Raw genomic sequence first — 23749 nt, 5'->3', positions numbered from 1 at the left:
CGATTTACACGAAACTATATTCTCGCATGCAACAAGCTTACGACAGACCTACGACATGACTCAAGACCATTTGCACGCGCGCACGTCTGTTCTAAAAATGTTAAAGGTTCATTTCGGGGTTCCTTTTTACACGATGCGATTCGTGTTGCAGTCAAGGAGTAAGCTTACGCGTGTCGCAAGCGATAATCGTGCGTAGGCAAAATCGTACCATCTAATAAGCCCCTTATGCTACAGAAACCTACTGTTGACATCCAAAAAGGTATATCAGCCGTGATTTCAGTCGTCACGCAACGCCAAAGCATTGCGTGACGACCAAAATAGAGAAGGGGAGTACTGAACGGCATGCGCTTGGAAATCAATTCCGGTTTGCGTCAAACCGCTTTATGCAAACTCAGGATCAAAATAATACTCACTTCAAGTTTTAAAAGATTTATTGCTACTAGAAACCGTGTCTGTTTACAAACAATTATGTGCTTACATTAGCCATTAACTAACTTCGTTTCCCAGGCTCTTTCCTGATAATATCCAAGATGACAACTATGCGATCTTGGATTTGAGGATGTGAATAGATACTGAACAGCCGTATGCGGGAGCCGGTTTCTATTAAAGTATTGACCTATCTAACATTAGAAAATATCCTTAGAAATTATTGGAAACAAACCTACTAAATAGCAGCCAACTTTAGGAACTTTAGATCCTCTAAGATCATTAATACATCACATCATTTGGCCACCAACAAATTGTTATATATTATATAACGGTTTCCTACAGTTACTTAAAAAAAAACTATTTTAATCCTCTGCAATATTAATGAAATGTGCTCTTTTTAGAGTAATAACTACCCTTTTGACATACTTCACTTAACTATTATTTTAGTTTTGTTTTCAGCTGGATGGTAATTTTGTACGTTGCAAAATTACTTGCGCTTCATAATGTGAATATAATATTCACATGCCGGTAATGATTAAGCTTACACATCCAATTTCAACGATGAAGCCTAATACAAGGTGTTTAAAAAGTACATGCCCCTCCCTCCTCCCCGCCCCCGATCTTTTAGGAAAAAAACAAAATATTGTTTTCCAAGTGCACGATCCAATTCTCCTTGTGCATCGCCAGACTCGTTCTGAAGCACCAGATTGCGGGCCCTTTTTTCAGTAGTTGTTTGGTAATCTTTCTAAGTTTCTCAATCTTGGTTTGTCTTCACAGCTTGAAAATTGGGATTTACGTGGAATTAAAGGTGGTTAAATCTAGTGTAAAGTTGATTATCCAACTTTACACCATCAATTAATTTTTGTTACAGGTGGTTAAACCGACCTTTACGCTACCGTGTGTAAATGTGATAAAAAGTTGGTGTAAAGAAGCCTCTTTATCTGCCTTTACAGGTAAGTGTAAAGCTGTCATAATGGTCAGCTTAAAAAAATGTAAAGTTTCCTTAAAGCTGATTAAATTCTAAATTTACACTAATTTTACTTGAGCTTTACACCACAGAAAAGTTATGTTTTCATGCTGTGCTTCTAAACCACTTGTTCAGCCAGTACTCATTTCCCTGTAATAACCTCAATGTTTCTCAAACACTGAGAACACAGAAGACCTTAAAATTGACACTGAGACGTGCTCTCGCGCATGCGTTTTGCCTTTCAAAAGTGTTCATCATGTAATAAAAGACAAAAGACAAAAACAAAACTAGAAGACTATGAAAAAAGCGTGAATCACTTTTGGTGAAATCAATGCCCACTGACTTAATTATGAACAAGCCTTCTGTTTAAATGCTGTGTTCGTGGGCGAGAAACTTGATCTGATTATTAAAATATCAAATTATCTAAATTTGACTGCCAAAAAAAGGAACTCCAGATTATCTACTCTTTAATATTAAGGAGGCTCGTAACGGTTTCCAGCATTTTCCAGCTTTTATACTTAGGTGGGTCAGTACTACAACTTTGCACGAGTCTTTCAGCCAATAACATCACGGCTTAACTGACCAATCAAGTTCAACGGACCAGACTTATAACATCATCGACTGACAACAACTTTTCACTTGATTCTGAAGATGACTCAGGTTGTCGAAACGTCGGTCACCAACAACAGTTCTTCTCAGAACTACTCTCACCCGAACGATCACACTATACGACCTACAAATATTTATAAGTTGCTGCTGCATTTATAACATTAAACAAATGACTAATCATTGCTGAACAAGTTGTGGTCGTTTTCATTACGTCACTGGTAACCATAGCAACAGAAGAGTCTGTTAAAAACACCCTGTACACAACATCTGTATATGTGGTTTAGGGCCACTTTAAGTTTTCGAAAATTTAAGGTGGCTCTGAAACCCACGTACAGAATATTTTAAAACTTTGCCAAAAGTTGAATCTTAACATGCTGATTATTATTCATTCATAAAAATCGGGACCATCGAGCCTTTTAATTAGTTATAAGCACTTAAAGCGAAAATAAAGGGGCTTTAACATGTTATACCGTTGCTATGGTAACTTGTAATATCAATAAATAATCATAACTTGTTAACCAGTGATTGGGCATCTGTTTAATATCAAAACTGTTGCGTCAGCTGAAAAAGAGTCCTAGTATTAATTCGTCAAAGTTGAGTTGCTGAAAAATGCAGGAAACTGTTTTGAGCCACCTAGAGTTGTTTTCCTACCAGATGCAAAACTGTAAGAAGCTAACTACTGCCTCGGCAATCTAGCGGAATGGAAATTCTAATACAATTGAAGACTTTTTTAAGATGATTGTGGAAAAGCCTCAGGGGAGTGTTTGAGGTGGCTTTCTTCAGTTTTGAGGGGGGGAAATGAGCCAAACTTTTAACTCTTTTGTAAATGTTTTATCTTTCTCTTTTTACAGTTTGTTAAGGGCTGTTTACATGATACCGGAATGGCTTTCATTCCGGAACGAGATCATTCCATCTCCAGATATTTCTCTGTATCTGTTTACATGATTCCAAAACGAAATTTTTCCAGAATGAGTTCATTCCAGTGTTCATTCCGGAATGACATTTTCGTCCTGGAATGACATCTCATTCCGGTAGCATGTAAACTGGCTCTGATTATACATTCATGCAAAAGAAAAGAAAAGTCTATAAGGCAGATTTTTCGCAAAATAGAAAAAATTGTGATATTTCCCTTTTTCAAAATAAGCTCAAAATATATCTTACAGATTTTTGTTTTGATTTCCAGAATGTTCAATCAGAGCCAATTTCCGAAATTTTGAGGTAGGGTCATACGGTGCAGATTTTGAAAAAAATGCCATCGAACCTACTAGTGCTCAGTCCCCTCTCATGCCCTCGGTCTTTCATTCTGGCTGCATTTTAATTGCATTTTAATTTATAGTTCAAATTTCCTATGCTGTAGCAAACAGTAATGAGAGAAAGATAAACAGTTCTGAACATTTAACAAAAGAGTTAAAGGTGGGCCCATTTACCACCTTTGACCTTTGGCAATTGTTTAATTCCCCTTCATCTCAGTACCGGGGCTTGAGTAAGAGTCTTTCTTTTTCCTTTTCACTGTTAAAAACAAAAGGAGGGATACGAAATGATCAGTGATGGTAACCAATACAATCCGCCGCCCAACACCACACTGTACAATGAGACATTGATAGATAAGTAATCGATTCCATAAACATTTGAAAGACAACAAGAGTGCCTCCGTGCCAGTCTCTTGAAAACAAAATAAAATTAAATCAAATTTGTTTAATGAGAGAGACATTTGTTTAAAAATATCTTTCCAGTTCTAATCCCGAATTATTTCATAACCTTTATCGTACTTTTTTATCAAAATCTTTTTTCTAACTCTAACCCGCAGTACATATATACATTCATCGTATACTTTAACAATTATTCGCCGAAGGCGAAGTGAATTCACCGAGATTCACTGAGCCTGAGGCGAATAATTGTTTTAGTCTAAATTTCAGAGGTGAATATCAAGAACAATAAAATTAAGAGCTAAAACACGGAAACAACAAACAGAAGTGCTCGCTTGAGTACGTGTAAACACAGGAGTTCATCAATATTGTAAATCGGAATTTACACTTTAGTTTAAGCAATATAACGAAACAAAACAAACACAACGAAAAAGACAGATATCTTGTACCTTTGTTTTATCGTTGGCGATTTATGAGCAATTGTGTAAATCCTCTTGCAATGAGTCGAGTAGCTCTAAACTGAAGAGAACTGAATATTTTTTTTGTCCTTTGATCTGCCACTGAGTTTTTTGTGGCCGCGTGCGATCTCCAAAACCACCGTCCTTAGCACCAATTCTAATGCCTTGAGAATCATCTTTTGAAAATATTTTCGGTTCAAAAGCCTTGGTAGCCAATTTTCAAAATGTCAACTGTTTTGAATACTCCGGACTTGAAGTGATTTCTTTCGAATGAACGGAAATGTCATTCAGCAAATGCTGCCATGTTAACTTGCCTGGTTATCAAAAATGGCGTGGCTTAGTAAACAAGCCCTGAAATGCTATATTCACCTCCAATCGAGGTGAATATATCGTCATAAACCAGAGCTTCTTGACAATCAGAATGTCGCATTCTTAGAGCGGTTTCCAATTAAGTGTCGTAAAACCAAAACCAAAGTAATTACTCTGGCCAATCACAAAGGACACAGACAATCCAGTGAACCAATCAAAACTCGAAGCAAATACATGTAGCTGGTACGAAGCGTGGGAAAGTGCGCACGAGCGAGTCACGATTGGTTTTGGTTTTACTCCTGATTGGCTGAGAAAGTGGCGCGAGATTTTTAAGCCAATCACTAAGCGTAGTAATGCAAAACCAAAGCAAACGCAATTTACTTTCGGCGACACTCAAGTGAAAACCGCTCTATATTCACCTCTTGAAATTAGACTAATTTAAAATCATTTACTTACTGTAGAAATAGATGCCAACGCCGACCCCGATTATGACCACAACTACCACCACCACCACCACTACTACAATGACTGTCGGGAAGGATTTCTCGGTTTTAAAACGGATGAACTTCTCTGAGTCGTAAGATCCATAATCGTCAAAAGAGCGCTGAAACACTGCGTAATGTGTGTTCGATTCCAGTTCCCCGTTGAGATATTTTTTTGAGCCTGCCATGGAGAAAGAAACAAACATTTATGACCGGTTCATAAATGCGACAAAATTTAAATAAGTATTGTACTTGTTTTGGTACCTGCTTTTGACCTAGAATACTGCTTTTCGTCACCAATGGTAAATTCTGTCTTGCCGTAATCAAACACTGCAGTTATATAAGCTTCTCCTTCCTCTTTGGTTTCATAGTCTTTGTTGATGTTTTTCGCTGCGTATTTCGCGTCTGTTGAAGTACCGATGTCTTGGTCTTCGTCTTTTAGCTGTATGACAATTATCTGAACATATCTAAAAGATAACAAAAATAACTTTCGAGCTCCATTTTTCAAAAGTTAGCTTCTTAATCGTTGGACGCTGAGAATAGTGGAATCCCTATTTCTTGAGCCTCCACTGGAAACAAAAATTGATTCGAGAAATCGGCGAAAAAATTGCAGTGCTTCCCTGAGGGAAGGAAAACGACATTCGGTTCAAGTCATCGGGAGGTTTGTGAATTGCACAACTAATCTTTCCCCACTTCATTTAAAAAAATTGTAAGATTACTTTAAGAGCATGAAAAGAAAACAATATACAACACTGACCTGGTTCGATATCCATTTCTCAAAAACGCCTTCTTCGCCAGTATTAGTAGAACTTTATTGGTTTCAATCTTACTGCTGTCAACTTCGTGAGTAGCTAAAAGTGATAGAGTGATTCTACTCAGCCCGTGGAACAAAAAAGTGTTAGCAAGTGTGTCATAGTGCTTACTAATAAGTATTTAATAGTGCGTGGTACATAAAAAAAACAAAGACCAAAAAACAAAAGAATTTAATACTAACTTTAGGGGAAGAATAAGAACTAAAAAAAAAAAAAAAAAAAAAAGGGACGGGGCAATAGAGTAGTAGCGGTAATCCGAAGTAGTTATTTCACTGGTTAATTAGAGCGCTCTAGTGCTGTTGAGAATGTGTTAGTACCTGTGGATAGCATAAAACCCTGTGTATTTAAAAAAGCCATAGTAAAAACCAGATTAATCAGCTCCTCGCCCTGTGCTAATCAAAAGCTGTTTTAAAACGTACGCTGGGTGGGTTACGGGTCAGTCGGTAAGTTGTTGGGTCGGTCGTCACTTTGAACGTGCAAAAGAAAAGACTATTTCTCTGGTTTCAATTTACTTACAACTTGGCGCACTATCCGAGAATACAGAATATTGTGCTTCAAATCCCCGATCAAGTGAAGAACCGGAACGGAACTTTACGAACATCTGGTTACCACTTGACAACACGTCCGGCAGGACTGACCCGTTACAAAATCGTCCCAGCAAAGAAGAATTTCCCGAAGCACCGTTGTAAAGCTCCACATGGGTACAATTATTCGAGCTGCAATTGTGCTCACATGAACCAAGGGCCAATTCGGTGAATGAAAGCCTCACTTGTTTACAAGATGGTACAGTAATGATCCACGAGCAATTCCTGGACGCAGGATAATTGCTCATAGGGTAGTTGGGGCTGCTCAATTTTCCATTCCCAGAGAGAGGAATTGCTTTAGTAGGACAAACTGGAAAAAGAAACGCCTTAATTATCCACAGCCGTCTGACAGTGTTGAGTAAAACCGTAAAGAAAACGAGACACCTTATCACCTTATCAACCGCCGCCTGGTTAGCTCAGTTGGTAGAGCGCCGGACTGCTGTGCGGGAGGTCGTGGGTTCGAACCCCAGACCGGACCAACACTCAGGGTCTTAAAATAACTGAGGAGAAAGTGCTGCCTTTATAATTACATCTGCAAATGGTTAGACATTCTAGTCTTCTCGGAAAAGGACGATAAACCGTAGGTCCCGTCTCCTTATCTTCAGTCTTATAACAGGGGACGTTAAAGAACCCACACTCTATTCGCAAAGAGTAGGGCACGAAGCTCCCGGTGTTGTGGTCTGGTGTACAGCGCATTTGAACATATACACATGAAAAATGCGCTATATAAGTTCATTATCATTATTATCATTATTCATTATTATTATTGTTTACAACAAAATGAGACGAGATGGAAATCTCAGAGTCATAATCATCTAATACCAAATTTTTCAGGTAGGCAGCTTATATAACAAGATGATCAGGCAAGCTCATGATATTGCGTAATAAAAGAAAGAAAACTGCGTTTTGAAAGAAAAATATCTAGTTCTTTAAAGGATTCGATGCCTTTATTTGGCTTTAAGTTCTTAATATAGAAAGCCTCAAGGAACGCTTATTGCAACCAGTTGTCATAACGGTCAACGGCCTCGATTTTCAGTCGGAAAAAAGATCTAGTTCTTTAAAAGTTTCGATGCCTTTATTTGGCTTTAAATTCTTAATATAGAAAGCCTCAAGGAACGCTTATTGCAACCAGTTGTCATAACGGTCAACGGCCTCGATTTTCAGTCGGAAAAGAGATCTAGTTCTTTAAAAGCTTCGATGCCTTTATTTGGCTTTAAATTCTTAACAAGAAAGCCTCAAGACACCCCTCTGTAACAGACCTGGTGACACCTGATTTTGCACCAGGTTTCCAACCAAAATCGACCAGGGAAGTAAAATCTCCACCAAGTTGATTACTTACTTTTTGTAGGCAATAAACTTAGCGGGGTAATCGTGCACAATTTTCCGCACCGATGTCGCCTAACGGCTGTAGATGACACCGTCGTTTTTTCGCATTACTGTCTCAAGGAACCCTTATAAATATTGCAACCAGTTGTCATAACGGTCAACGGCCTCGATTTTCAGTCGGAAAAAAGATCTAGTTCTTTAAACTGAAGCTTCGATGCCTTCATTTGGCTTTAAATTCTTAACTAGTGTGAAGTGAAAAATACGCCACTACGGTCCCGGAAGTTTCGTATGAATTTTATCAGTGTTTTTTTTTTTTTTTTTCAGTAAAACACTGGTGTCTATATAATAAAAGACCATATAACTACCCTAGAAACTAACTCTTCCTTAGTTCACTACTTACTTGGAGGAGAGTAAGTCAGTTGCGTGTAAGTTGCTTCAAATCCATCGTACTGCTTGGACCCGGTAACATCAGACACAAACAGTACCTTCAAGCTCTCATGAGTTGAGTAATATGTTTTAGTTTCACCGGGTGCACCACATATTCTGTCATCTCCATTGTGATCAGCAGAGAAGCCATTTTGAACTTGCAGGTAATCGCACGTGCAGTCCGGCTGTAGTCCGCACTGTTGGATATTGAGAGTGATGGCAATTTCAAGCTTAACACGGTTTCCTTGGGGTGCTGTGATTTGCCAGCTGCAGTTCTGGTTATCTGGATACAGTCTGGGATAATAAGGGCTGGTAATAACACCTGATGCTTTAGTAAGGGTGATACCTCTAGGACACACTGGAAAGGAAATAAATTTATCTCATTTTAAGAGTATCTAGTTTAACGTCCGGCGTGTACCCATCGTACTTGGCTTCACACTAGAGCTCGTAAGTATAATGTAAGTGCACTTGGAACCTACTTTGAGTGTGAAGGGGTAAAACGTACTTACTGGAACTTAACTTGATGACCATGGAAACTTTTGTACGTCAAAGAAGCCGAGGTACGCCGCCAAGTATGGTCTATACCACACTTAAGAACGTACTTGACCAATAGGAAATGGAAGCCAAATGAAAGCGGCGTGCAGCGTTGTCACAATTCTGAAGATGATTGACAGCTTGTACCTCAAGTAATATACTTTGTCATCAAGTGTGAAGCAAGATTTTGTAAAATGCGACTTCAGATTTTCAAGTGCACTTGAGTCAAGTGTTTACTTGAAACTAACTTAGCTTCTAGTATGAAGCCAAGTAGTATTCCAAGACTTAAACACAAACGTAAGCGAAAACAAAAGCATGAGTTTGTTCATACGAGATAAGCAGAAAGATATGATGATTAAAGTTGTTTTACACTTGTGAGATAAGCACGAGCATAACACAAGGATGTTAACACTTGCGATAAGCACGAGCACAAGACGACATTTGCAACTGCAGTGCTTTAGAAATTCTGATGAACATTGTACGATAAGAGCCACTTCAACAGCCAAATCTTGTGCTTGTGCTCATGTCAAGCCTGTTCCCACTTGTAAAATAAGCATAACACCAGTGAAAAAAGCATTAGCACAAGCAAAAGAAAAAGTAACATGTTTCTTTTTTTATGCTTTGGCTTATACTTATTTCACCTCCGTGCACACTAGCGTTTTTTTTTGAGCTTGCGCTTATGCTTGTGCTTATCTCACAAGTGTGACCCAGGGTTTAAAATCCCTTTATCTGATGCAGTACGTGTACAAATCAGCCTTAGGCTGCCGAGAAACCTTGTAAACAGCTGTTTCTGAAACTTGCACTATACTGGTTTACACGAGAAATGCTCACTCCAGTTTCTGCGCGGCCAAAATGTGGAAAAATACCCATTCGTGTTGGAATGCTAGTTACGCAGTTAACGCAACAAAGACAGTATAAGCCCGACAACGTGAAATACAAAAGAATCGTTTTTTTTGTATTTTGCATCTGCATTTATGCGGTTCGGCCTACGCGTGTGTATCTCAGTGTTCTTATCTTTGCGCTTTATGTCTTTAATTATGAGAAATGTAGAAAAACATCATCAGGCCAACCACAACTAAAGGCTGGTTTTCATATGATCGCCCCGATCGTCTCTGTCGCTACTGTCGTTTGCAAATTCTGAGACGATCGTAGGCGATCGAAGCGATTGGAAGCGATCAGGGGGTTCTGATATGATCGCCCCGATCGTCTGTTATATGCAAAATAGGGTTAATCAAACAAGATACTAATTTATGATCTTTTCTTTGTTCCCGCATATGAATATTCGATTTTATCCCGATCGACGCACGTGTTTTTCAAAACTCCAATATCGCTTATGGCAGCCTTCGATGCAAAAGCAAACCTCGTGGCCTTTTATCTTCTCGTCATTGCCGTTTCACGACAAAAACGCAAAAAGGAAGGCCAAACCGAAACACAGTTCTGGGTAATACTAATGCACCATGGGACAGTTTGCATCGCTTCGATCGTCTCCCTCTGTGGCAGTAGTTCTCATATAATCGTTCGTGATCGCCGCGGTCTGCGACCGATCGTCCGGATAAAACACGGGCAGCGATGCGATCGCCCCGATCGTCGCAGACTCTGTAATGTTCTCATATGATCGCCTAGCCTGCGAGCAGGCTCTCTATTCGGGGGCAACGTGAATATTGAACTGCTCGAGCGCCGAAGGCGCGATCCCGCGAGTGCCGAAGGCGCGAGTGCGTGGGCGAAGCGGGCACGCCGAGGGAGAGCCTGCACGCGCGCCATTGAATTTCAAATCCGGCCCCTCGAAATGTGACAACTTGTTGACAACTCGCTACGCTTCCGGTGTCAATATATCGATCGAACGCTCGCGCGCTTATTTCGAAAAAAATTGTAAACAAAGAGAGTGAATGTTGCTGTATCTGCAAGTGTACATTTTTGGTAAAATATGGAACTGGTAAATCGGTTCGCATGTAAACGGAAAATTTATTTGAAGCGTCAAATCGCGATGGGAGCCGCGGACAAGTGATGACAGATGTACGAACAAATTGAAAAACAATTCGCAATATTGTCTAGTTTGTCCAGCCGTGTGTGCGATTTCTGTCCCCAAAAAAATCAGAAAATCGAACTTAACTAGTGAGCATCACTCTGCGAACGGCATTTGTAAAGCTGCTTTATTCTCCTGCGCGTTTCGTCCGACTGTCGCGGACTGCTAGCCGATGCAAAAATTAACTGCGAACTGACGCTCGTAACGCGGTTAAATCTCGCAAAGCAACACAGTTCAACCCTCGCCCCACCTTCACCTGTCCCGGGCACCTGGTCTTCAATTATGCTGGAAAGTTGGCATATACTAAAACGATAGTGTCTGAGAGTCGCTCGTAAACCACTGCAAAGAGTTGAAATACATGTATGAAGCAATTGCCGTAATCCGCGCCGGATTTGAAATTCAATGGCGTGCGTGCAGGCTCTCAATTTTAATCGCGGGCTCGCTTCGCTCGCCGACTCGCGCCTTCGGCACTCGCGGGATCGCGCCTTCGGCGCTCGAAGAGTTCAATATTCACGTTGCCCCCAAATAGAGAGCCTGCTCGCAGGCTAATGATCGCCCCGATTGCAAGCAAACTTTTTGAAGCGACAGAGGCGACAGAGACGATCGGGTCGATCATATGAGAACCAGCCTTAAGATGACCTCTGCTCAGGTTGTAAGAAGGTCAGTCACCAACAACAGTTTTTTACAGAACTACATTTTGTACTAGTCTCATCACACTTAATAAACTACTGATACTCGTGGATTTTAATCATTAACTATAGCAAGAGGAAGTATAACTCATCGAGGTGAAGTAAGAAGCAGACTTACGTAGTCCTCCATCTATCGCCTCGTAAGATGCATTAAATCCCGAGTACACATTGCTGAGAGATCGCAATCTCACGAGGATGGAATTCCCCACAGAGTACACTGGAGCAGGAAGATTTTGACCACAGATTTTGAAATCTTGCTTTCCATTATCTGAAGCGACATTAGTGATAAAAACACGGGCCCCTTGTGAATCCCCAATACACGCTGGATTTTGGTTTGGTTCCAAAGTGAAGTTGAAGAAAGTAACTTTAATGATGCGCTCAGTGGGTACTGTGATATTCCAGGTACAATTGCTGTTTGCAGTGAAGTTGTTTGGAAAATTCGGGCTTGTAAAGAATCCACTAGTTCCTTTAAGGAAGTCTCCAGGTGGAACACATGCTGCAAAAAAAAATCAACCTGATCAGCTACAAGATCGAGTATCGTACACGTTAAATGTTTGCGCCCTTCCAAATTCTCGTGGATTACAACCGACCGGGCTCAAGAAGAGAATGAACTAGAGACTACGTGAAAATAAGAGCTGCAAAAAGTAACAATTAATTTGATTGGTACAAAAGGAAAAATTGGATTGATCGTATCCAGTAATATAACAGCAGGGAGTATGTTTATGATGATAAACCACTTTCCACTGAGTGTCCCCCTCGAACTCTCCCGTGAACATTTTCCCTCCTCAATTACAGCATTAGCGCTGGTTGCATGCTTTTTGTTTCGAGTTGAGAAGGGGCTAATTTTAGAAGGGGTTATTTTAGTTTGTTGAGATTGTATTGGTTCGGGAGTGTATTGTAGGCGTGACGCATGTATGTACGCTGAGCTGCATGATATGGGATTTAAAAAAAATGAGTTGAGCACATGGGATTTTGACATCGAAAATGGTCTGCTAGATTAGAAATTTAAGAGGAGATATGTAAAATTTGACATTCAGTTGAGGTGCCCAGGGGTTGGGAATTCGACTCTGGCTTCCAAAAATTGTCAAAATCTCCTGGGTCTGCCTGCCTCCCCCCCCCCCCCCCCCAAACCCTGGGTCTTGACATTGATAGGTGCATTACGACATTGATCACAAAAACGCTTAGCACAAGTACATCCACAAGTACAAAAATATTCTTACGCTTACCACAAAAAGATTTTGCGCTTAGCACAAAAATATTCTTACGCTTAGCACAAAAATATTCTTGCGCTTAGCTCAAGTACAAAAATATTCACACGAAGAGAAACCCGCAGAAATGACCAAAAAATCTGTCTTGTACTTACGATCAGATGCCACCACAGCCAAAAAGGAGACTACAAGAAAAACAAAACGTAAAATTAATTGACTTTTTACATAGGTTGGTAGTGAATGATAAAAGCGCCAAGTTATTATGCTGATATCAAACATTAACCACAAAATTATTATTCATTCGTTCGTTTGACCGTCCGTTCGTTCGTTTCCAGTTCGTTCGTCCGTCTGTTCGTCCGTTGAGTAGGTTCCCATAAATCAATGGCGTCCCTGTTGGCGTATATGCATCCATTTTTAGTATAAGACAATGCATACTACTTATTAACCGAGAGTGAGGTCATTACAGGGGAATCTCAGACCGAGGCCTTGATGTATTGACCGAGCGACAGCGAGGTCAATACATCAAGGTCGAGGTCTGAGATTCCCCTGTAATGACCGAACGGATGAGGTTAATAAGTTATTTATTATATGGTTTTAAGCACTATTAAAAAAAGAGTATAATCAAGGGAAAAAACACTGGAGGTAAAACTTGCTCTCTATGGCTCTCTTCGTCGCTCATACTAAAGAAGTATCGGTATGCTTATATTTTTATTTCAGTTATTGAAAAGATAATTATATTTTGTCGGCTTTTTTTGTTGTTTTTGCCCTCTCGTTAGTAGCTTTTACTCACAACTCAAAAAAAAAACTGTCGAGCCGAGAAAATTTTTTTTATAATGCCCGGTCATTACAAGAAAATAATGCCCGCTCAGCAACCAATCAGAGCGCGCGTACAATGGTAGCCATATAATAAAGTGATTTAACTTTTTGGAGATGAATTAGTTATGCAGTTATTGAAAATCAGTGAGGTGTTTTCTAAGTAAATCTACAATGGTTTGGTGTGGTTTTCACAATTAGCAGAGCTATGCAGATTTAGGACAAATAGAGATACCCGCATGGCGACTGTGATACTTCTAAGTTCAATTGAAGCAATGTATTGGTGAAAAATATAGTGAGAGCCCTTTCCGTGTTTAATGCATGGTTATGTAAACATTCTATCTAAAGGCCGATTTACACGGTACGATTTTGTCGCATGCGACAAGATTCCGACACGCCTACGACAGTCGAAAGCGAGTTGTAGGTTTGATTTACACGACACAATTCGTGTCGTAGACCTGTCGTAAGCATGTCGCAAGCATGTCGCATGCGACAAAATTGTACCGTGTAAATCGGCCTTAATATACTTTCTATTTTATTTTTGACTTTGTAAATTTTCCACCAATAAGAGCGCTTACAAGAACAAACAAGATTGGATGGTTTGTTAATTCAGTACCAGATAGATAACATTCCTTTAACCTAAGTATCAACATTTCTTTAGCACCCCGCTTAGGTCTTAGGTCTTCGTTTTCGGGGTCTTCGTTTTCGTTACTACCATAGCTACGTAGCTATGACAATATCTCAGATCGCTCAGATCGGTTGCTAGTTTTCTTTCCCACCCACACCACCCTTAGCTTTTCTTTTCTCTGTTTTTAATAAACGTTGTGCCCACACATTGGTGTCTGTGTTTGATATCTTTTAATATTTAGCCATCGGTTGTCTCGTGTTTGCTGGAACGGAAGAGTAAAGGAATTTGCATGCATGCAAATAACTTGATTGTTTCACAATTCTTCCGTAATACTGATTCTTGTCCTAGGATCTTCTCAAGAATCTTACAAACCCATCCCTCCTTAACCTTTCCTGACATACTTATCACTAATATTTTTGATTATTAAATTTTCAGCCACGGATATTGCATTTCTAGCATTCTGGGCCGGGTTGTTCAAAGCATGATTAAGCTAATCCAGGATTAGCGTGAAAATTGATTTCAGTTTATTAACTTCTTAGTGAGGTTTTCTGTTTATATTTCCTGTCCTCGAGTTTTGACATCGACTAATCTCAAACTCCACAAATGATAAGCAATAAAAACACTTTTATTCACGAGAAATTGACCGCTCAATAAACTTTTAATCCTGGGTTAGTGTTAAGGTCATTGCCCTGAAATAGAACTGAACACAATTTTTTCACCAAACTTCGCCTACTGGTTTACTACTTTGAGGGAACTTAAATTTTGAAATAAAAAGGGGGGTCACCAGATTCGTTTAGGAGCAGGAAGACCTTGTATATTCCATGTAATTCCTTTATAATTCCTCTGCGAGTACTGGCAAAGTACACTTTTTTAGCGATAATTTATTTTTTAAACACATGAATTGATCTGTTTTCATTTTACAGAAAGAATTTGATCGCTACACCAAAAATATGAGAAAAAATTGATAGGTCACCACACTCGTTTAGGAGAAAGTGACAATTTACTTCTCTCGCGGACTAAGCCACATAGAAAAAAGCCGCCATTTTGTTGATGTTCGCGCGCGCGCGCGCACTTAATACGCGTAAAATTCTGCGCAGTAAGGATGCGCAATGCAATACAGGGCAATGACCTTAATCGGCTTTCGAACAACCCGGCCCTGATTGGTTCACTCAATCCCGGTTGTCAGCTCGTATACCTTAGTTTGACCTTATTTGGAAAATGATTGCGTTACTTTTGCCAAGCTAAAATTTTTCTACGGGAAGCGACAGTTCCATCGGAAAAATGGTTGAAAAACAGAAAATTTGGCGAGGTTTATGAACAAGAAATAATTAGCGGTGCCTACCACAACCACAGAAATGCCATAGTAAAATTAACTACGCAAAACAAAAGGATTGATGAGAAAAGTTTAATTAATAATACTTGTAAACACACAACAAGAGCGAGTCAATAAAGTAGAAAAGCAGCAAATAATTTACGAAAGAACGGCAACTGACTGACACAGTTTCATTCAGTGTACGTCATAAAACTAAGTAGGCTCAGCACTTCCGTAAAGTTTGTTACCTTTCAATCTTGGTTTTGTCCTTTTATACTTCAACAAACCTGTTCCACTTTAAGCTGAATTTCGCTTCAAAAAATAATATAGCAGTCTTGATGACAGCCGTGGAGCCGTAAAGAAGTACAATGTAAACACTTGCTTCGTTCGACTTGCACAAGACTTGTAGTTTCCAGAAAAGCTTTTGCTTCGGATCTTCTCGTAAATCTTAAATGTTGTCACAATTTCCAGGATATTTAGACGACTTTAGAGGGGACTGTTAGAGGAAAATCTTGGAAAGAAAACTCTCTGGCTCGCTTTCCTCGTATGTTTCATTCAACTCAAGAAGTGAACACCGCGCCAGAAATTTTCGCGCCTCCTCATACTATCACTTCGTTTACATCAAAATGAAATGTCCAGTCGATTTAAACTTGAGAAGAATTTAATAAAACAATTATTCCATTCGCCCTTGTTGGATACGAGTCGTTATAGCCAACTCGGCGCTTCGCGCCTCGTTGGCTATTTACCACCTCGTATCCAACGCGGGCTCATGGAATAATTGTTAATTATTTTTGGTAATTATATTATTTATTAAATGAATATATGAAATTCATATATTTGTACTGCGGATATACATTTTAAGCAAATGAAGGATCATCGCAGTAATGTACTCAACTAAAGCAGTTGATAACTGGGAGCTGCTCACTTGTGAGTTCAAGCCTGAATTTTTTTTCAGGCTTGCTTTTCGCAACTGCTTTAGTTGAGTACATTACTGCGATGATCCTTCATTTGCTTAAAATATATTATTTAAAGTAGTTAGCATTTTTATGTTGTATATATTTTAATTAATTTAGATCATTTTTAAGTTTTTTTATTTCGTGAAATAACTGTAAACTAGTCATAAAGCTAAGCTTATTTCACGTTAATAAAGTATCGTATCCTATCCTATCCTATCGTTCCGCGTGTCCGGAAACGAAATACTATTTGTTTTGAAAAAGCTGCTTGTTGGGCATATTTTGGAAGAAAACGTTTTTCTCAAAGGAAGTTGCAAAATGTAGAGAAATAGCAATATTAAACATTTATAAATGTAGTTTTAAAATTAGAATTTGAAGTTTAAAAATAGTACATGGACACCAATAACAGTTCCCTGACAACCTGGGGTGCTCTTGCGTGGGGGTCAACTGTCTGGTGGCCCCAGGGGGGGGGGGGGGGTACTCCGGCTTGTAAGTGACGGGGATGATCCAAGGATTTTTTTGGGTTTGAAATTTTCGATTCGGGGATTTTTGGGGTTGGAGAATTTGGCAAGTATTTTTTGGGTGACTTGATTAAAATAGGGAATTTTTTTGGGTATTAAAAACGTACTAAAGTGCCTTGACGAGGTAATTTGACAAGGGATTTTTTGGGGGGTTATTTTTGGTCCATGAACTTTTTTGTGTAATGTCGGAAGACTTAGGGATTTTTTTGGGTCCTGAGTTTTGCCTCCATTCGATCATCCCCGTCATTTACAGGCCGGAGTACCCCCCCCCCCCCCTGGGCTGGTGGCGTTCCAAAACTAATTCCTTCTTTAAATCTCTTAAAATTTGATTCAAATTCACATCTACCTCCGCCTTAAAAGTTGAAATAACGGATACATCGCTCCAAACATTTTGCCTATGCGTAGTTAATATTTATAGCGGAAGTGCTCATTGTTTCCTCGCGACTAGACATTCAAAGTCAATAAACAATGCTTAACACCACAATGAATAATCTTTGTTCGAGCATAATTTTTTGAAGTCTGATATCATACTGAGCCAAATTTACATACAAATTGTTCCTTGTTGACTGCGTTGTGACTTGTACCCGTCAGTTGGGCTTGATTTAAAATTAACATTTTCTAAAATAGCTAAAACTGCATGCATGTACAGATAAGTGTCAAAGAGCACCTGGCGATATCAGAACGTTTTCCCTACCTAGCCAAATGTTTACCGCCTAATAAATGAAAGCGAATTTTAAATACGAAATACTTAAGCCTCCTATTCAGTCTGCTCAGGAGGTTACAAAACACTGACAAAAGACTCGGACGCCAAATTTCTAATAGCGTTTCTCATTCCTTCTTCTTTCATATACAATACACGTCTACAAAAAAGTTATCCTTTAGCTTGTTGCATGAGAACCAAAGGCTGCGAATTTCTTAGAGGCTTGCTAAACGAAGCGATGATGTCAATTCATGTACTATTTTTATTATGCGAGTCAAGACACAACAACTATAGTGTGATACGACTGCATAAATCAACGCGAAGAATCGGCTCTCACGACAAAACTTTGAGGTATCCTAAGTCAGAATAACGGATTAAACTTCTTTTTAGTATAATAAATATATCAACAGTTAAAACATCACGCCACACGTACAGCGATCCGGTGCCTAATCAAGCGTGTATAAACTGATTTCAGATACTGGTCTACTCACCCATAACAGTGCCGAATGTCCAAGCCGAAGCCATGTTTTAATACTTGGCTTGCTGTCGATCGACCAGTCTTTCTTCTTTTTCTGCCAAGGAAATGTAAAGCCCAAATAGGAGTCAAACGTGTGTGAACGAAAAATCTATCTTACCTGTCAACGACGGAGCCTCCTACACAGAGGTTCTTGTGGCTCGTCGCGCAATCTTTACAAACAACGTGATCACAACAGGAAGTTCTATTTCAACCCCGTTCCCACGGCCTCTCTCTTCTGTCCCCAGAGCAACTGGGAACGAAGCAGGTCACGCAATATGTATTTGATCTTGGCAAACGCACAGTGACCTGGTACTGTAACCTGTAGTAAGCATGTATGGGTCTCTTACTAGGCTTTTTGTACATTATGCTAGCATTTTTTCGAGCATTTTAGTGGGGCAAAAGCATTGAGCATTATTCGAGCATTTTAGTGGCATTTTCCCAGAAAATTGATTTTTTTTCCAGAGAAAATAAAAAAGAAATTAATTTTTTAAGAGAAAATGAAGACTAAAACTCAAAATTCAACTACAAATAGCTTTCTAGAGATAGTCAACTACTTTCTGTACTTAGTCTCGTAGATGATTTTGAGGATTATGATTTTTTTCGGCTGTGTTTATGAACTTGTATACGTTGTTGTTGTTACTTTCAACACTTGTACGTTTTTGTAAGTGTTAACAGTTAACACCATGTTAAAAACTTTGAAATTAATTTAAAAAACCGTTTGTATAATGAGCATTAACCGAGCATTTTAGTGACTTTTTGGGGGGAGACCGAGCATTTTAGTGGGAAAAATGGAGCATTAAAGTGGAGCATTTTAGTGGGGAAACAAAAGCATAATGTACAAAAGCCTATCTCTTACAGTGTCTAAAGATAAGAACCCGATGGAAGCATACGCGTATGCATTGACCTCAGCCAGACTATTAATTTCCTAAGTATAATGAGTTAATACATGATAAGTGGTGACTTGGAGACTTTTTTGGAGTGGTGACTTATCATGTATTCACATTTATCATTTGGACATATTTGAGCCTTGCAGTTGGCAGGACATGTGTCACATCTGAAGACTCCAGAATATGACCTCGCTCACCATGAGTCCCCCATAGCTCAGTGGTTAGACCTTTATATTAAGTAAAGCCCCCACGCCCTTGTTTAAAGAAACCCCTCCCCCCTCCCTCACGCGCATTTTCGGGTTCAACTGTTCAAGTTCCCTGTATAGTTAAAAAAAGAACAGTTACATGTACTTAGCATGCAGACCTTCCTACACCCCCTGGCTTACAAGAAGAGGTGTTTCAGTTTTAGCCAAAGGATACCCAGGGGATGTTCATGGTAGAACTCGAGACCATGTAGCTAGATTTCTTTATGACATGTATCCTAGCTGCAACGGGTTTTACTCTGGCAGTCCTGCATAACTTTGAGGCTCATGAATGGCCAACCAAAAAATTGCAGGTTCCAAAACCACTAGCTAGCACTGCGTTATTACCATCTGTTACGGGATGAGCTAGTGGCATACTATAGCGACCTATAGCGTGCTTTACAAGTCACCTAAAGTCATCATTTCCGCTGCTACAGTCTACTTACTGAAACTCTACAAGGGTGGTGTGAATGCGGTTCGTCGTCCTTATAAAGGAATGTACTGGCCGAGAAGGCAATCTGTAATTCTCAATGAAAGTGCCAAATGTTCTTCGTTCAGCACGCCGAAACAACCGTATGTCGTCTCATTCCACAGGGTCCTTGAAAATTTATTTTGAAAGATTTATTCAAGTAGAGAGGGCGTTGGAACGTCGTTACAAAAGACCAGTGCAGTGACTGGTTTGATATGTTGAATAAATACATTACTAATAATCTCAATAACTATGGTGCACTTCGTCCGGTATGGCGTGCCATGATCTTCCAGGCAATAGAACCCAGTGTACGGTCAACTCTCTCTAAAACGGACACCGTCGGGACCAGCTCCAACTGTCCGTTTTAGAGAGGTGTCCGTTTTATAGGGAGTTCAGTTACAGTAAAATGTTTGAAAAATGGTAGGAATGGGACCAACACAAGGTGTCCGTCTTAAAGAGGTGACCGTCTTATAGAGGTGTCCATTATTAAGAGAGTTGACTGTACCTCTCAAGTTTACTTGAGCTTTGCCAAGGCCGCTCATCATTTCAAGCTGATCATCTGGTGGCCGTATTACGCTACAGAAACAGAGCTAAGTGATGTTAAGCCGAAGCCAAGAAGATACATGTCATTTTCGTCCCCAGAGCTGCTAGTCCCTCTTAGCCGGCAGGGCCAATCAAATCATAACTATTGATTTGATTGCCTATTTAAATTTCCTTTGTTAAAAATCTAGCCAATCAAATCATGTGTCCCCAGAGCCACTTGCTGCTCGTGCACAGGCACAGATGGCAAAGGGGAACAAGCAGCTCTGGGGACAAGAATACAGGTATTGAAAAAGTCGAAATTCCTCACTGGTCCCTTGGACTACAGTAACACTTCTCCTCAGCGTATAATTTCTAAAGTCACCGCTTCATACAAGCCTCTGGTGACGTTTTTAACGCGCGTCTTCATGGAACCCAAATTTAACGCGGGCTGGGAGATTTTTTCCCTTGCAACAGACCATCGTACCTTCTCTAGCACAGAGGTTTTTTAAAATGCACAAAGTCTAGCACACCTATTCATTTGAGATTACTCAAGTGAGACTTAGTTCTAGGAGCCTGTTTTCAGGCTAATGTGATTGCTCCACTTTCCGAGTCCGCAGGCACTTCAAGTAACAGGAAACAGAATGCTCTGAGTGACCTGACTCGTCTCCAGACCCAGACTTGAACAGTGTAGTCTTTTTCTGCTCTCGTTCCCTTTTATGAGCTCGCTCCACGTTTAACAGTACAATCAGCTTAATCATAATGATTTTGTAGTAAATTTTGTAATATTGTCACGTGGAGGGCTCCTGCCTACGGTCTTCCTCGTTTATACCCCGTCTGCTAACAACTACTGTGGACAAAAGGGGTAATGGCACGAGAGAATCCATTTTTCAAGACAAAATCGATCAGCTGGATATCCCAAAGTTAGGGTCGGTTCTGAAACTCGGAAATTTGTCAAAGCTGTCGAATACACATAGGAACCCAAGACACCGAACACTTAAAAAGAAAATAAATCAAGCAAGTAAAGTACAGTAAAAACCCGCGAGTAAGCTAGTTTTTTCCAGGTTAGCCCAAACATGGTTCTTATATAAATGGTAGTTAACACAAATTTAGGCTATTCAGGTTCTACATAGGTTCTTATTTTCTGAGGAAAAATTTACATTGTTGCTAATAGAACTTTAGTAATATTCAACCTATCATTTGTATAAAATTTGCATACCAAACAAGTGTTTATGTAAAATTTAAGCATTTTTTCATTCAGAACATGACTGTCACATTGTATATGTGTTCAGAAAAGCCTTGTCCAAACTTATTTTCCCAAAAGTAAACATTTTTTATCAATTTTAGAAGATAAGAACCTGTCTTCAAATTTTAGGCCAAATATTGGTTCTTATAAAAATGGGGTCTAATTTGCAAGTTTTAGCTTAACAGATTCTTAAATGTTAGGTTCTTACTCGCGGGTTTTTGCTGTACTTCAAACAAGCTGTGGAGTACATCAATCAAGTAAAATAACATCAACCAAGTAATATCATCGATGCATTCAGCCATGGAAATTCCGCTCCGGTGATCATTCACTTCTATTTTCGTCCGCTTTCGTGATCAGAATACCAATAAATATTTTTCATTTAGTAAATACCTGTTTACGCTTGGTTACAGCAAATAGTGATCGAAGCAAGTTGTTCCGTTCACCGCAAAACAATTTCAACCCGGGATTTGTACCGTGTTAAGACCCGTTGTGGTACAGCAAGATACTTGCAAAATGGCTTCCCTGCTTTGGGTTATACATGTGTTACGTGAGTACATTGTATACTGAAACTTTCGTTGATGTCGGCTGTATAAATTTGTTTTTCAAGCAAGCTGATAAGTCGTTAAACTAAGTTCTTTCGTACTTTGTTGTTTTAGTTAGAATATGACTGGCGTTTCTTGATCAGTTTTTAGTTACCGAGTAAGTATAGTAATCTCGTTCAATATTTTTTTTGCTGAAGTTCGAGTATTACACATGTAGGCGCTTACAGTTTTTCTCCCTATGCATGTAACTGGTTAAGAAAATCTCGAGCCAAAGAACGTAACCTAAATAATCACTCAAGAAAAAACAACGAACTGACACTTATTATACATGTAAACTCGAATTCTTTGAACATGGGTCAAGCAATTACACAACCATACAGCAAACACAAGCACTTGTATTTAACTTTTCTTAATCGGGAAAAATATGCACTAGGCAAGCTAAATAAATAAATAAATAAACAGCGCGTCGCTACCTTCACTTTACAACACAATTTGGCAGAACTCTGCCATATGCTATAAAACCCGCATATATAAGAAGCAACATTTCTCCAAGATAGCCTGAACATGTTCTTGTATAAATGGTGTTCATTGGGATTCTAGGCTACATAGGTTCTAAAGATTGGTTTTTATTTTCTTGAGAAAAAATGTTTTTTGTCGCTAAAAGAATATTGGTATTGTTAGTTGATTACGACAAGGATGGATGTTATCATGTCTAAATGACTTCAATTTCAACCACTGCATGAATTTAAACATAATACAAACTCTGTTGTTTTTAGCTGTTTTTGCTCGTTTTCTTGTTTTATTTGGTTTATGAATTCAAAGTTTTAAATGAATCGACGCAACAAGAACCTAAAACAGGTTCTTATTTAAAGGAGGTATAAATGGAAATTTCAGCGTAAGAGGTTCTTAAATATTTGTTTCTTCTGTGCAGGTTTTTACTGTATTGGAATTTGAAAGCATGAATTTGTGCATATAATTTACGCAAATTGTTTTCAACGATTGCGTCAAAACAGTATGACTCATTATTGCCACAGTGATCCAGAGTAACTTGACAACAGCGTTCACAAACTGATATTTAATTCCATAAATAACGTGAGAACTAAAATACAAAGGTAAGAAAATTACAAACGGTCGTAAAAAATTAGAAAGAAATACGTTTATGCGCTTAAAGGTTACACAACGAAAAGTAAAATTAAAGATTACAAATAACGGTTAACAGTGTCGTGTGCAACGTTTTCCTTGCCTAGAAACTTAAGTCTAAAATTACAAACATAAGCGATAAAATAAAAACTAAGCGAATAAAGGATGCAAGGCAATTAAAGCGAAAAGGTAAACAAACTAAGATAGCGTAAAAAGCGAAAATATTTACCTTGTGCTGCCTTTGATCACTGAGCAAGATTTGTGCTTCTTGAGTTATAGTTATTACGCCAACTGATCTCAGGAGGCAAAAAACGCAACCTTATAACCAGCAAGTGGCGCGACACTTTCGTGTGCGCTTTCGTGATAAACGGAAACTTTTGCAACGATAGAAGCGCGCGCGCGTATGAATACGTTTTAAATTTCTTTGTATCTATGCGCGCGCTGTTATTGTCACACTCATCAACTTTCTGTGAGTCCTTAAGGTTCATGCGAAGCCAACCAGACTTTAGCTTGCATGACCAATTATATGACACAACATATTACAGATCGGAAAGCCGCATTAATATCATTTATCTTCACTCTTTTTTAAGTTCCGAACGCGGATACTGTCAATGATCTCTAAATTTATTCCAACTACGCAGATTGTTTTTTCGACGTTTTTGCTTGTTTACAAGCTAAGATGGTAGAATAGGGGTTATGTGGACAAAATTTGGAACCACATATTTGTAAACTCTCAAGGGACTTTTTTAATTTCTCAA

The 23749-nt window shown here is 39.2% G+C and overlaps 1 protein-coding gene across 1 annotated transcript; it reads right to left on the bottom strand.

Moving 5' to 3' along the window:
• Window positions 1-413: 413 nt before the first annotated feature.
• LOC144653228 (CUB domain-containing protein 2-like) lies at window positions 414-18124 on the bottom strand. The gene is made up of 9 exons (XM_078513177.1): window positions 17921-18124; window positions 12658-12687; window positions 11413-11790; window positions 8023-8406; window positions 6229-6606; window positions 5658-5751; window positions 5165-5367; window positions 4875-5081; window positions 414-3514 (listed from the first exon to the last, which is right to left on the bottom strand). Exons 1-9 carry the CDS (start codon window positions 17952-17954, stop codon window positions 3456-3458), a joined length of 1767 nt encoding a protein of 588 aa, XP_078369303.1. The 5' UTR covers window positions 17955-18124; the 3' UTR covers window positions 414-3455.
• Between the last annotated feature and the right edge of the window lie 5625 nt (window positions 18125-23749).

This window comes from Oculina patagonica, chromosome 5, assembly GCF_052425735.1.
Source record: "Oculina patagonica isolate OP01 chromosome 5, crgOcupat, whole genome shotgun sequence".
Taxonomy (NCBI): domain Eukaryota; kingdom Metazoa; phylum Cnidaria; class Anthozoa; order Scleractinia; family Oculinidae; genus Oculina; species Oculina patagonica.
This window is presented reverse-complemented; position numbering and strand designations above follow the sequence as displayed.

Coding starts and splice junctions, on each gene's coding strand:
- LOC144653228 (XM_078513177.1), bottom strand. CDS start 17,954: ATGGCTTCGGCTTGGACATTCGGCACTGTTATGG. Junction 8,407..11,412: donor GGCGATAGATGGAGGACTAC/GTAAGTCTGCTT, acceptor TTTCCTTTCCAG/TGTGTCCTAGAGGTATCACC. Junction 5,752..6,228: donor CTCGGATAGTGCGCCAAGTT/GTAAGTAAATTG, acceptor TATCACTTTTAG/CTACTCACGAAGTTGACAGC.